Raw genomic sequence first — 13,773 nt, 5'->3', positions numbered from 1 at the left:
CCGCCAGTTGTTCTCTGCATTCCTTCAGTACCCAATTAGAGATTCCATCTGGTCCTGGGACTTTCCTTACATCTTGAGTCTCCAGTAATTTATACACTTCCTGTACTTCCACTTTTATATCTTTTATCACTACGTTTGTAGTTACTCCCTCCCCCTCCACAAAATCCTTTTCTTTAGTGAAAATCGATTGGAAACATTTGTTGATAATTTCAGCTTGCATTGCCGCATCTTTACAGACCTCTCCTACATTCAGTTTGGTGATTCCTTCCTTTTGTTTCAATTTGCCATTGTCAGATCAATAAAACAGATTGCATTCTTCCATGCATTTGTCAATTATACTTTTTTCAAAGTTCCTTTGTTTCTCTCTGCGTATTCTTGTACTGTATGTTCATTTCTAGTTCTTTTATGTTCTTCCTTTTTTCTGTTATCAGTTCTCTTTCTCTGGTAGTTCCACATCATGTTCCTGTCTCTCTCTCTCCTTTTTTTTTTTTTTTTTTTTTTTTTTTTTTTTTCATGCACCTTCTATGAAACTACTCTTTTTTTTCCTGTTTTCTTTCCCACTTACTCCTGGCACATATTTTTCCACTCCCGAATTATAAAAGTCCAGAAAGATATCCCACTTCTGTATCTTTCGTGTTTCTCTTAATTTTCTCCAGTCTGCAATTTTGACAAATTTTCTTTCTTTCTTTCTTTCTTTTGCCAGACGCCATAATCCTGTACGGGGTGGCCATTTGACTCTGAGTTATTTGTTTTACAGGGAGGGGCACTAACTCTCCACCAACTCACTTGCCATGTAGGGAGCACGTATGGTTTGATTATATGGTTACCACCCAGTGTTGTAAATGGTTTCTTGGCTTACAGGAAACCATTTGGCTCAATCCAGTAAAATTTGCTTTCCCAAAGTTGTATCTTCCCTCCCTTTAAAACTCGTCTCTTGGCACCACGTTCCCTATTATCATCTGGAACTCAGTGCCCACATGATCACTTTTTCCTATAGGACACTGATATTTCAAAGAGTCAGTTACATCAGGTTCTTTGGTTAGCAGTAAATCTAGTCTTGCTGGTGTGTCATCACCTCAGAATCATGTCTCTTCTTTGACCCACTGTGTCATTACATTTTTCATCGCTATTTTTAACAAAATAGTGCCCCACGAATCTTCACTGCCTGCTGAGTCCCATCCCTCCCAGTTCACCTTTTTACAATTAATATCACCCATTAGAATTATATTGTTGCTTTTCTCAATCACTTTCTATAAATAACTAACCAATGTCTGACAACGTCTCCTGGTATTCATCATCTGTCCATGCTCTTGTCTTTGCGGGAACATGTACTACCACCACATCTCTCTTGCATGGGGAGGATGTGTATGGTAAATTTCCTATCACGTGGACTGACTAGGGCTGGTTACTCCACGTGTTTGGATACATCATGAAATTCTTGGTCGTGTGGCCCATGAGGAGGTATGAGATACATCATGTGGTTAAGGATTCTTGATGGTCTGGGACAACAAAAGTTGTGGATATACATTATGTGAATGGACATTACTGGTTTGTCTAGGCAAGGGGATGTGTTCTCTAACTTTTCCTGGAGGACTCAGACATAACTACCTGTTTTACATATTGTTACCTATAGCTATATACAGTAGGATCTCACCAATAACGATTTCGACAATAACGTTTTCAGCAATAACGGTAAGTTAGAACAGATACCCAGTTTCTATAATAACGTCTGGATTCACTTGAATAACGGCTATTTTGTAAATGCCAAGTTGTTATACTGCAAATATGTCCATAACAAGATGAGGAATGAAACAGACAAACAAGAAGAGATGAAGGAAATTGCCAAAAATGTGAGGAGTAGTGAGAAGGAGATGGAGGATCCTCCCCTCACCACCTCCCCTGACTTGCCCACCGCCGTCCCATCCACCTCCACTGCCCTACCTGACTCACAATCTGCCTCCCCCTCCACCTCCACAGCCCCACGGGACTCACCTGCTCCACCTGGCATACCTGCAACCCCCAACATAATGACTTGCTGCATTGTGGAAGAAATATAACATTCAACAGGCCGTAAATTTCTTCGTCAGTGCCTGGAATAATGCAACATTGGCAACCATTAAATATGCCTGGTCGGCACTCCAGCCACAACTGAAGTCTGCTGAGACAGAGAGAGAGCGGCCATCAGAATTAATGACTAATGATTGGACTTGTACATCAGATTTCAGGAAAATACCAGAAACAGTATCACGATCGAGTGAATGCCCACCATCAGTCACTCATCACTCACTCTCTTTCACAAAGCTAGCCAGCCAAGGTAGAACAACAGAAAAGGGTTGAGTAGATGATGACATTAGGGACTTTCCTGAAGATTTTGACTTTATGGGGTTTGATGAAGTGTTGATGGAAGTGGGTGACCATGGCATGAGAGGCAGGAGTGGGGATGAGGCCAGCAAGGGGTCAGGGGGTACGCTGCGGTAGCGTCCATGTGCAAGCCTCGAAACAATCGTCATACCAAACACCTCATAACTCCTTTAGGTGAGTTTTATATAACTCATGTTGATTTAAAAACTACTACTGCTACTAAATGGAGAGGTGAGAATGTGAGAGAATGGGAGTATGGATGGAGTATATGTGCAGGAGTAGGTGAGAATGAGAGGGCAAAAGAAGGAGTGTGTATAGTTGTGAGTAAAAGTTGGAAGAAAAGCATAAGAGAGTATGGATCAGGTGGGTCAAGGATTGTGTGGGTAAGATTGAAAGTTGGAATACAAAAGTGGGCGATTGTGTGTGTGTATGCGCCAACGCAAGATCGTGCAAGCAGAGTGAGAGAAGAGTTCTAAACAAATGTGGAAGTGTGCATGGAAATGTTTGGAAGGAATGAGAGAGTGTTTTTGATCGGTGATATGAATGGTAAAGTAGGGAATGTGAACGTGGATGGAATAGTTGGTGAGTGGGGTGTGCCTGCTGAGATAGATGAGAGTGGCAGTGCGTTAGTGGACATTTGTGCTGGGAGGGGGTTGGTGATAGCCAATACCCTCTTCAGGCAGAATATGATCCACAGGTATACATAGCAAGTGATGAGAAGGGTGGGTGGTGAACCGAATGAAAGGAAGGCAATGATTGATTATGTGTGTGTGGATGAAAAGATGTGAAAATGTGTAATGGGTGCAAGAGCTTATACATGTTGGGAGAGTGGACTTTCTGACCACTACTTGGTGATGGCCAGAATCAAGATCCAATTAAGATGGAGAAATAGAAGAAGGGAAGGATGGGAAGAAGGAGTATTTGTAAGGAGAGTGGAAAGGTTACAAGAGGATGAGAAAAAGGCAGAGTATAAGAGAGAAGTGGAGGAATGATTGGGCAGATATGAATTGGAGCAAATGGGGGACTTGGACGGTGTGTGCAGGATATTCACAGAAGAAATATGTGCAGCATGTGATGTGGTGTGTGGGATGAAGAGAAGACGGAGGGGTGTGCAAGGAACAACATGGTGGAATGAAGAGGTGAGACAGGCTGTGTCACAAAAGAAGAAAGCATACAATGAATAGATGAGAAATAGGGGTGTGGAAGAAGTTGAGAGGTGGAAGACAGAGTTATATGTAGAAAGAAAGAGAGAGGTGAAAAGATTAGTAACAGAGAGTAAGAAGAGAGCGGATGAGGAATTTGGAAGGAACTTGAGTGTAAAGTGGAGGGACTGTAAGAAAATGTTCTGGAAAGAGGTGAAAAGAGTAAGCCAGGGTGGAAGTGAGGTTAGCAGGGGAGTGAAAGATAAAAATGGTAGATTACTAGTAGAGAAGGGAGAAAAAGTGAGCAGATGGAAAGAACACTTTAAGGAATTGCTGAACACAGAGCTTGGAAGTAATGTGAGTATAAGTGGCTGGGGAATGGCTGGGAGAAGGAGGGAGGTGAGAAGACAGGAAGAAATCAGTAGGATAGAAGTTGTGGAAGCAATGAAGAAAGTTAAATTGGGGAAAGCCCCAGGAATTGATGGAATGTGTGGTGAAATGCTGAAGCATGGGGGAGAGATAGTAGTAGAATGGATGTGGAAGATGTGCAGATTGGCCTGGGAGGAAGGTAGAGTCCCGGAGGATTGGAAGTCAGATATAATTATTCCCTTGTACAAAGGAAAAGGGGAAAAAGAAGTGTGTGGTAATCATAGGGGCATTTGTCTTCTTAGTATAATAGGAAAAGTGTATGGTAGGATACTTATTGACAGAGTTAGAGAAAGAACAGAGGAATTAGGTGGAGAAGAACAGGGAGGCTTTAGGAAGGGTTGTGTAGATCTTTTTTTTTTTTTTTTTTTTTTTTAAATAATGCGTCCGACTCTGGACAAAGACTTAGGGCCTATTTCTTGGGGGCAGTGGCCTATCCCAAGGCCCAGTAGTCCTCCTACACCTCCACATGTCACCACTTCGGCGCTAACATCCACCATCCATATTGAATACATGCTAGGGCTGTCTCATACAGGACTGGTGTATTGGTATTAGCGGGGGTATTTTTACGACATGTCGGCGGGTTATCTGGTAGATCAGGAAAGTTTGCTTTTATGAAATTCAAATCCTTAAACTATTCCCTGCCCCAGCCGGGATTCGAACCTGGGTCCATCAGGACTACAGGCCGTCTCTACCGATTCAGGTACCGGATTCATTCTTAGATATTTAGTGGAAAAGTTTCTAGAGAAGGGAAAGAAGTTGTATGCAGCCTTCTTGGATTTGGAGAAAGCATATGACAGGGTGGATAAACAAGGATTGTGGAAAGTATTAAGAATATATGGAGTAGATGGGAAGTTGTTGAATGCTGTGAAGAGTATGCATGATGGTGCTAAGGCTGCAGTGCATGTGGATGGTGAACTAAGTGAATTTTTCTCTTTGGAGGTTGGGTTGAAACAGGAATGTGTCATGTCTCCATGGTTGTTCAATCTGTACATGGATGGGGTAATAAAAGAGGTACAAGATAGGATTGTGGATGTTGGAGTGGCCCTGGTAAGAGAGGGTAGTGTTTGAAAACTCTCTGTACTGTTGTTTGCAGATGATACTGTGTTGTTGAGTGAAGTCGAAGGGGAGCTGCAAGGCTCGGTGGATGAGTTTGGGAGAGTGTGTAAGAAACGGAATCTAAAGGTGAATGTAGAGAAGAGTAAAGTGATGGTCTTTGAGAGAGGTGAAGTCAGTGAATGTACAGTGAGGTTGGATGGCGAGGAATTGGAAAATGTGAGTACATTTAAGTACTTGGGTAGTGTGATGGGTAAGGATGGAGGTTTGGAGGGTGAAGTGCTTGAAAGGGTACAGCAGGGAAGAAAGGTTTCTGGTTCCTTGAAAGCAGTGATAATAAGCAGGGAAGTGAGCATGGAAGTGAAAAAGTTACTACATGACAGTATTATGATACCAAGTCTGACGTATGGAAGTGAAGCTTGGATGTTGCTGGAAGGACACAAGTCAAGAGTGAGAGCAGTGGAAATGAGTTATTTAAGAGGAGCCTGTGGAGTCACATGGAGAGACAGGCTGACAAATGAGTATATAAAGGAGCATTGTTGTTTGGATGTGGATGTGATAGGAAGCGTTAGGAGAAATACACTGAGGTGGTTTGGCCATGTGGAGAGGATGCAGGGCGAAAGACTGATGAAGAGAGTGTATGTGAGTGAGGTGGAGGGGGGAAGAGGGAGGGGGAGGCTGAGGATGAGATGGAGGGATGAGGTGGAGAGGTATATGAGAGTGGGCGGTGTGAGTTGGGAGCGGGGCAGTGAAATGGTGGTGGACAGGGCAACGTGGAGGCGATTTGTTTGTGGCCACCCCGAACGAGATTGAGGCGTCTGGCAATAGATAGATAGATAATTTCAGCTAAAAAAAAGTAGTGATAGGAGAGCCACAGGTGGGAAAAGTGGATAAAAGTCCTGGAGTGGCAGCACCAATAAACCCATTATACATGTGTTTTAATGTCACGCAAATAAAGTTTTCGCTAATAACGGCGTGTTTCTGGGACCAGTTGGACTTTATTGGTGAGATCCTACTGTAGTTACATATAATATTGTTTTATATTATGCCTACAACTTTTCTTTCTTGTTCACACCGAGAAAGACATGGGACGAGGTCATTAAGTGTGACCTCAGGGTTAAGGGACTGAACAGGGAGGCTGCAATGGATCGTGCAGCATGGAGAGCCGCCATTAGGTGACCAAGGCCGACACATGCAAGCATGTTGGAGCCATTAAAAATGAAAACGAAAAGGTTCAGCACTGCGTGTGCAAACTTTTTCAAATTTATTGTGCAATACTTTGATCTCTTTCTCTTGCTCTAAGGTCCATTCCTGCAACTCTCTAAGTACTGCCCATACCTTTTTTAACCTGTTAACTGTGCAAGGTGTTTTTTTGGTGTCCATGGTGTGCAGACATAGGGGTAAAAATGAAATTTCCCAAAGACCAAATTTTGTCTTAGAAATTGAGAGAACGCATGCCAAAATATATATGGTGGTACTACTCTAAACTGGCGGTTTGGGTGGGGCACGAACCTCTGTACAGTGTTGCCACATTTTCCATACCCGCAATGCCTCTCTCTCTCTCTCTCTCTCTCTCTCTCCTGGGGGGAGATGTGCATCACCCTGCGGAATTTTCTTTTATGAGTGACTGTTATAAACTTGTGCTTTCATTTCTTTATTTTGTTTTTATTATATCGAATCATATTTATAAAAAAAATTGTTTTACATGTGACACCAGATGACCTTGCTGTAGCGGCACCTTGATTTGTTTTCATTCAATCATTTTCTCCCTCCTTGCTTCCCTCCCCTCTTCCACAAGGAAGCTCTGGCCAGGTTAGACTCGGTCTGTGTGAGTGTTGCTGCTCATGAGGGTTTAAAGTACAGTATTTATTTTTAAGAAATTGGCATATTTTTACTTATATTCCTGCACATTATCTTATAATCATAATTGTGACATAACCCACCCCAGAAATACAGTAAAAGCCAATAAAAGTGACTACATTTTTTTTTAGCAACACTAAAATATTTATGCCACGTTTCTGTATTGCCGTATAAATATTTTATGCATAATAAGTTTACTGTTCATTCATATATTATAATACACACGTTAACATTGTATTCATATGTGTTTATCTTATTTGTGAGGCCTTTTACGTATATAAGAGCCATTTCACATCGCAGGTTTGGGAAACATAGCATCACTGTACAGAGGTTCATGCCCACCCAAACCCCCAGTTTAGAGTAGTACCACCATAGTAACAAAATATTAGCTCAATATTTACCTTGGTAAAGCCATGGATGAACATCGAAGTGTCTGATTCCCTATTGGAATGTATGGTTTTCATTTTCTTTTTCGATTTTGGTTTCGGTTTTGAAGGCTCAAACATGCTTACATGGGTCGGCCTTGGCCGCCATGGCACTATATTCGAAATTCACCTGCGCAGCCAGGGCTGTATTGAGCAGTCGCACTCGGAACAGCCCAGGCTGTATAGAACAGTTAACGGGTTAAGTCCTGGACATTCCTCTCCTCAGTTTTCTCCACTCCTGCTAGTCATGTTTGATTCAGCTTAGTACTTACTTTACCCATACCATCGTCGAAAAAGCCCGCAAATTCCCATTCACCAGATGTAAACAATGAACGGTCCCTCTCTGCCATGATGCAACCATACGGAGACTTTGTATTTCCACTGTATCTTGTACTCTTTATGACCGAAACCTGTCTGACGGGACCACCACTCATGCATTCATTCATATAATCACAATAGGCTGTTCTACTTTTTGATGCTGACTGGGTGATTATTTCCCTGCCATCCACAAGCAGCTCCATCTCTGTCCACGACCTGTGTGTGTGCTTGTGCTTTTTATGTAATTATATTCATGTGCTGCACCCTTCTGTGATAATTATGGGTCCTAAGAGAGATGCAGTGTCTGGTGCCTAGAGCTCCCTTAAGCAACAGATGAAGGTTATGACTTGGGAGAAGAAAGTGAAACTGCTTGACAAGGTGGTGGAGGTCATGTTGTACACTGCAATTGGCCAAAAATATGATATTAATGAGAGCCTGTCCACTACATATCAAAAAATGAGATGGCTGTCTTGGAATCTGCACACCAGTTGCTCTTGAGGTGCTAAGGTACTACTACTGTACTAAAAGCCACATTAAAAACAATATATTGACTAAACATCACATACTGGGAATTGGATGAAGCTCTTTAGTGATAAAATATATATTTTGCAATTAAAAGTGACAGTTCAGTGCCAACTTGGTAATTGATTGCTGATTCATGAATTCATGATATCCATACCACTGTACAGTAATTCATTCATTCATTCAACATCTAATCCAGTGTTCCCCCATGCGGAGTGTTGGAGCCTAGGGCTAGGCAAGTTGGTCCTGACGTTTAAGATGAGAGCGATCAGCCTCACTCATCCCTGAGTGGCATTGCGTGAGCGATACCCCCCCCCCCTTGGATACAAACTTGCACAGGCTCAATCTGATTGGAGTGCCTTAATTACCCATTAGACTACCAGGCACCGTAATTTGGTCATATGGTTACTACCCAGTGTAGTAAATGGTTTCATGGCGTACAATAGTGCTGTAAATATTATATTTAACACATGTTCTGTATTACACCTATGCTGTATATGCGAATCCTAATACATATTGAACAAGTAGGTTGTGGCATCTTCTAATGTTTTGAGGTAATGTAAAGGATTATTAGGTAACCACATAGGTAAATTGTAACTGCAGGGTGCTTTAGGAGCACGATTAGTACCATAATGACTAAAATTCTGAATTCCTGGGGATCTTTGTATCACCCATGAATTCGGAGGGCCTACTATACGTATACCATGTAGGCAGCTGATGCCTCCTCGTCAGAGACAGTGCCTTGCCATGGTTGGACCAGGGTCCATCCTCATGGTGAGGTGCAGGGAAATAGGAGGAGGTCTGGCTCCTGGGTGAATGTGGCAGCCTCTTAGCTTCACCCAGGGTACACCGCACGACCAGAAGTAGGCTGTTCTCACCACTTCTGTCTAGAGTGACTGATATTTGTCTCAAGCCTTGCTACAGTTGCCACCTTTTCCGGCCCTTCAGTGATATGTATAATAACAGAAATATCCTTTTTTAAACTTGTAATGAGAAGTTAGGTGGACACAGTGGGACCTTCATGTGATATGTGTTTACTGTATATTTATATCCATCCATCCATAATCCAATCCTTTGCCATCCCATGAGGAGCTTAGGAGCCCAGGGGTAGGCAAGTTGGTCCTGACATTTAAGATGAGTGACCAGCCTCACTCATCCCTGAATGGCATTATGTGAGCAGTAAAGCCCAACCACCCCTTGGATATAAACTTGCATCGGCTCAATCTGATCAGAGCGCCTTAATTACCTACTAAACCATCAGGCACCATAATTTGGTTATATGGTCACCACCCAGCATAGTAAATGGTTTCCTTGTGTACAGGAAACCATTTGGCTTGTCACTTAGTGTTGAGTCACCCATAAGCAGAAGGAAGAGGAAAGAGTGAAGGAAAGCAAGACAGAAGAGGGAGTGCAAAGTTACCCATAGGCAGAAGGGAGAGGAAAATGAAGGAAAGAGAGACAGAAAAGGAAGGAAGGAAGAGAGGAAAGGGCACACACCCAAAGCAGTAGTACATCGAGTAAGTGGATGGTGAGCACCCTCACCTAGCACTAATGATTCATTATTTCTCAGGAGTATTTGATGCTTCAGAAGTACATTGCTGTGATTAACTTTTAGGCCTCTATTATGGTATATTGATTGCTTCATAATTTTTAACATATACTGTTTGTTTTTTCTATACAGATGATTGAGACAAAGTGTTTTGAAGAGCTTAACCAGTTTGGGCCCAACAACACACCTAGTAATGACCTAAGATTAGACCTGCCTCCTCCTGAAGATAGCAAAAGCTGCTTCCCCTTCAGACGACGAGTAAGTTACTTTCTGAGATATATTGCTGTTATAAGGTAGTTAGTGCTGTAAATTGGCAAGCAAATGCCACTTTTTATAGAATCAGAGTGGGAAAAATTTTGCTGCTAATTAATTGGTATCATACCAGAAGTAGCATATTTGTATACATTATGATGTTTGTGCCATAAAATGCTCGTACTGGCAAGATTTGACCCTCATTTCCAAATTGTGATGCTGTGTCTTAAACACCACGTTTTGTCTGTAATCACGAATAGTAGAAAAAGTAATCTGATAGCTGCTAACAAAGTGAATGACTCAGATCAGCTAGTAGTGTTATTACAGTATTGACTTGGCATGTAGTTGGTGATGTAAGAGTTTTAAGCATATTTTTGGTACATTTTATTCGTAAATGCAGTATCTCTCCATAATTCTGCATTATCTATTTACCAATCTTCGGTGCAGAATGCAAATTGCAGATAAGCTTGGGGTACATGTGGCATTGCATCTGCTGATGGAGATTCCCCGCTACCCTACTGTTGTAACATCATGGTGACTAAGAATATTAATATATATGCTAGTACAGTAATTACATATTCCCAGCTCATCATGAAAGTCACTGAGAAAGATCTAGAGACAGAATGCCACCATTTAATGGAAGAAAGGAGCGATTAGCTTGATATGTACAATATGTAAAATCTCATAATTATTCCTACACCATGGATTGTCATCTTTTATTTCTTTTTTTATATTGCTCAGTAATTGTAAACAAATTGTTTTATGAAAGTACAAGTCAAAGAACTGGATATCTATCTATCTATTGCCAGACGCCTCAATCCCGTTTGGAGTGGCCACAAACAAATCGCCTCCATGTCGCCCTGTCCACTGCCATTTCACTGCCCTGCTCCCAACTCACACACCCCTCTCTCATATACCTCTCCACCCCATCCATCCATCACATCCTCGGCCTCCCCCTCATTCTTCCACCCTCCACCTCACTCTCATACACTCTCTTCGTCAGTCTTTCATCCTCCATCGTCTCCACATGGCCAAACCACCTCAGTGTGTTCCTCATAATGCTTCCTATCACATCCACATCCACACCACAACGCTTCTTTATATCCTCATTTGTCAGCCTGTCTCTCCATGTGACTCCACAGGCTCCTCTTAAATAACTCATTTCCCCTGCTCTCACCCTTGACTTGTGTCCTTCCAACAACGTCCAAGCTTCACTTCCATACGTTAGAGTTGGTATCACAATACTGTCATGTAGTAACTTTTTCACTTCCATGCTCACTTCCCTGTTTCTTATCACTGCTTTCAAAGAACCAGCAACCTTTCTTCCCTGCTGTACCCTTTCAAGTACTTCACCCTCCAAACCTCCATCCTTACTCATCACACTACCCAAGTACTTAAACGTACTCACATTTTCCAATTCCTCACCATCCAACCTCGCTGTACATTCATTGACTTCACCTCTCTCAAAGACCATCACTTTACTCTTCCCTACATTCACCTTTAGATTCCGTTTCTTACACACTCTCCCAAACTCATCCACCAAGCCTTGCAGCTCCCCTTCGTCTTTACTCAACAACACAGTATCATCTGCAAACAACAATACAGGGAGTTTCCAAACATTATCTTCTCTCACCAGGGCCTCTCCAACATCCACTGCCCTACCTTGTACCTCTTTTATTACCCCATCCATGAACAGATTGAACAACCATGGAGACATGACACATTCCTGTTTCAACCCAACCTCCAAAGAGAAAAATTCACTTAGTTCACCATCCACACGCACTGCAGCCTTAGCACCATCATACATACTCTTCACAGCATTCAACAACTTCCCATCTACTCCATATATTCTTAATACTTTCCACAATCCTTGTCTATCCACCCTGTCTTATGCTTTCTCCAAATCCATGAAAGCTGCATACAACTTCTTTCCCTTCTCTAGAAACTTTTCCACTAAAGATCTAAGAATGAATATCTGATCTGCACAACCTCTTCCCTTCCTAAATCCCCCCTGTTCTTCTCCAACTAATTCCTCTGTTCTTTCTCTAACTCTGTCAATAAGTATCCTACCATACACTTTTCCTATTATACTAAGAAGACAAATGCCCCTATGATTACCACACACTTCTTTTTCCCCTTTGCCTTTGTACAAGGAATAATTATACCTGACTTCCAATTCTCCAGGACTCTACCTTCCTCCCAGGCCAATCTGCACATCTTCCACATCCATTCTACTACTATCTCTCCCCCATGCTTCAGCTTTTCACCACACACTCCATCAATTCCTGGGGCTTTCCCCAAATTAACTTTCTTCATTGCTTCCACAACTTCTATCCTACTGATTTCTTCCTGTCTTCTCACCTCCCTCGTTCTCCCAGCCATTCCCCAGCCACTTATACTCGCATTACTTCCATCCTGTATGTTCAGCAATTCCTTAAAGTGTTCTCTCCATCTGCTCACGTTTTTTCCCTTCTCTACTAGTAATCTACCATTTTTATCTTTCACTCCCCTGCTAACCTCACTTCCACCCTGTCTTACTCTCTTACCTCTTTCCAGAACATTTTCTTACAGTCCCTCCACTTTACACTCAAATTCCTTCCAAATTCCTCATCCACTCTCTTGTTACTCTGTCTTAGTAATCTTTTCACCTCTCTCTTTCTTTCTACATATAACTCTGTCTTCCGCCTCTCAACTTCTTCCACGCTCCTATTTCTCATCCATTCATTGTATGCTTTCTTCTTTTGTGCCACAGCCTGTCTCACCTCTTCAGTCCACCACGCTGTTCCTTGCACCCCCCTCCGTCTTCTCTTCCTCCCATACACCACATCACGTGCTGCACATATTTCTTCTGTAAATATCCTGCACACACCCCATCTGCTTCAATTCATGTTTGCCCAATCGTTCCTCCACATCTCTCTTATACTCTGCCTTCTTCTCATCCTCTTGTAACCTTTCCACTCTCCTTGCAACTACTCCTTCCTCTCATTTTTCCCTTTTTCTATTCCTCCATCTTACTTGTATCCTAATTCTGGCAACCACCAAGTAGTGGTCAGAAAGTCCACTCCCCCAACCTCTGTAAGCTCTTGCATCCATTACACATCTTCATATCCTTTCATCCACACACACATAATCAATCATTGCCTTCCTTTCATTCAGTTCACCACCCATCCTTCTCATTACTCGCCATGTATACTTGTGGATCATTTTATGCCTGAAGAGGGTATTGGCTATCACCAACCTCCTCCCAGCACAAATGTCCACTAGTGCACTGGATATGCTTATGGTATTAAAAGACAAATTTGGAAGGGTCCATGGGCCTTACTGGAGTGATAGAACAGGTTAAGGTGATAAGGTTATGATCAGAAGAGCCCACCGGAGAGGACAGATTTACAGTGTAGGCAGAAGGAAGAGGTCAGCTATGTTGCAACATTCTCCAAGGTGGTTAGGGATATGAGTAGGGTGCATTACAAGCTGCTTTAGGTCATTAAGGATAGAAAAGATGTAGGCTTGTTCACCAGGTGAATCAGTGAAAGGAGAGGAGAGCCAAAGGTGGTGGTGAACATTGAAATCTCTTAGAATGGAGATTTCAGAGAAAAAAGAAATGGATAGGATATGTCCCATTGTAGAAGTAAGATTGTTGAAGAATTTTCCTTAGTCCGTAGAATTAGAGGATAAGTAAACAGCTCAGATATATTTAGTCAGAGAACAACAGGAAAGCCAAAGCCAGAGAGCCGAGAGTTCAGAAGAATCAAGTTCAGGAACATGAGAGCAAGATTAGTCATTGCATACATATACACAACAGCCACCTTTGGCTTTGAAAGGAGTATAGAGACAGTAGGAGGTTACAGAGAAGGGTTTACTA

General features: G+C 42.3%; 1 protein-coding gene across 1 annotated transcript in view; it reads left to right on the top strand.

Annotated features, from left to right (window-relative positions):
• Positions 1–13,773, top strand: part of LOC145414965 (G protein-coupled receptor kinase 2-like) — an 854,061-nt gene that overhangs the window by 798,592 nt on the left and 41,696 nt on the right. The window contains exon 12 of the mRNA XM_080284376.1: positions 9,792–9,917. Coding sequence (XP_080140502.1) covers positions 9,792–9,917 — 126 coding nt within the window. The remainder of the gene's footprint in view (positions 1–9,791; positions 9,918–13,773) is intronic.

This window comes from Coenobita brevimanus, chromosome 101 (assembly GCF_032717465.1).
Source record: "Coenobita brevimanus isolate Jiangsu-jjx chromosome 101, ASM3271746v2, whole genome shotgun sequence".
Lineage (NCBI taxonomy): Eukaryota > Metazoa > Arthropoda > Malacostraca > Decapoda > Coenobitidae > Coenobita > Coenobita brevimanus.
This window is presented reverse-complemented; position numbering and strand designations above follow the sequence as displayed.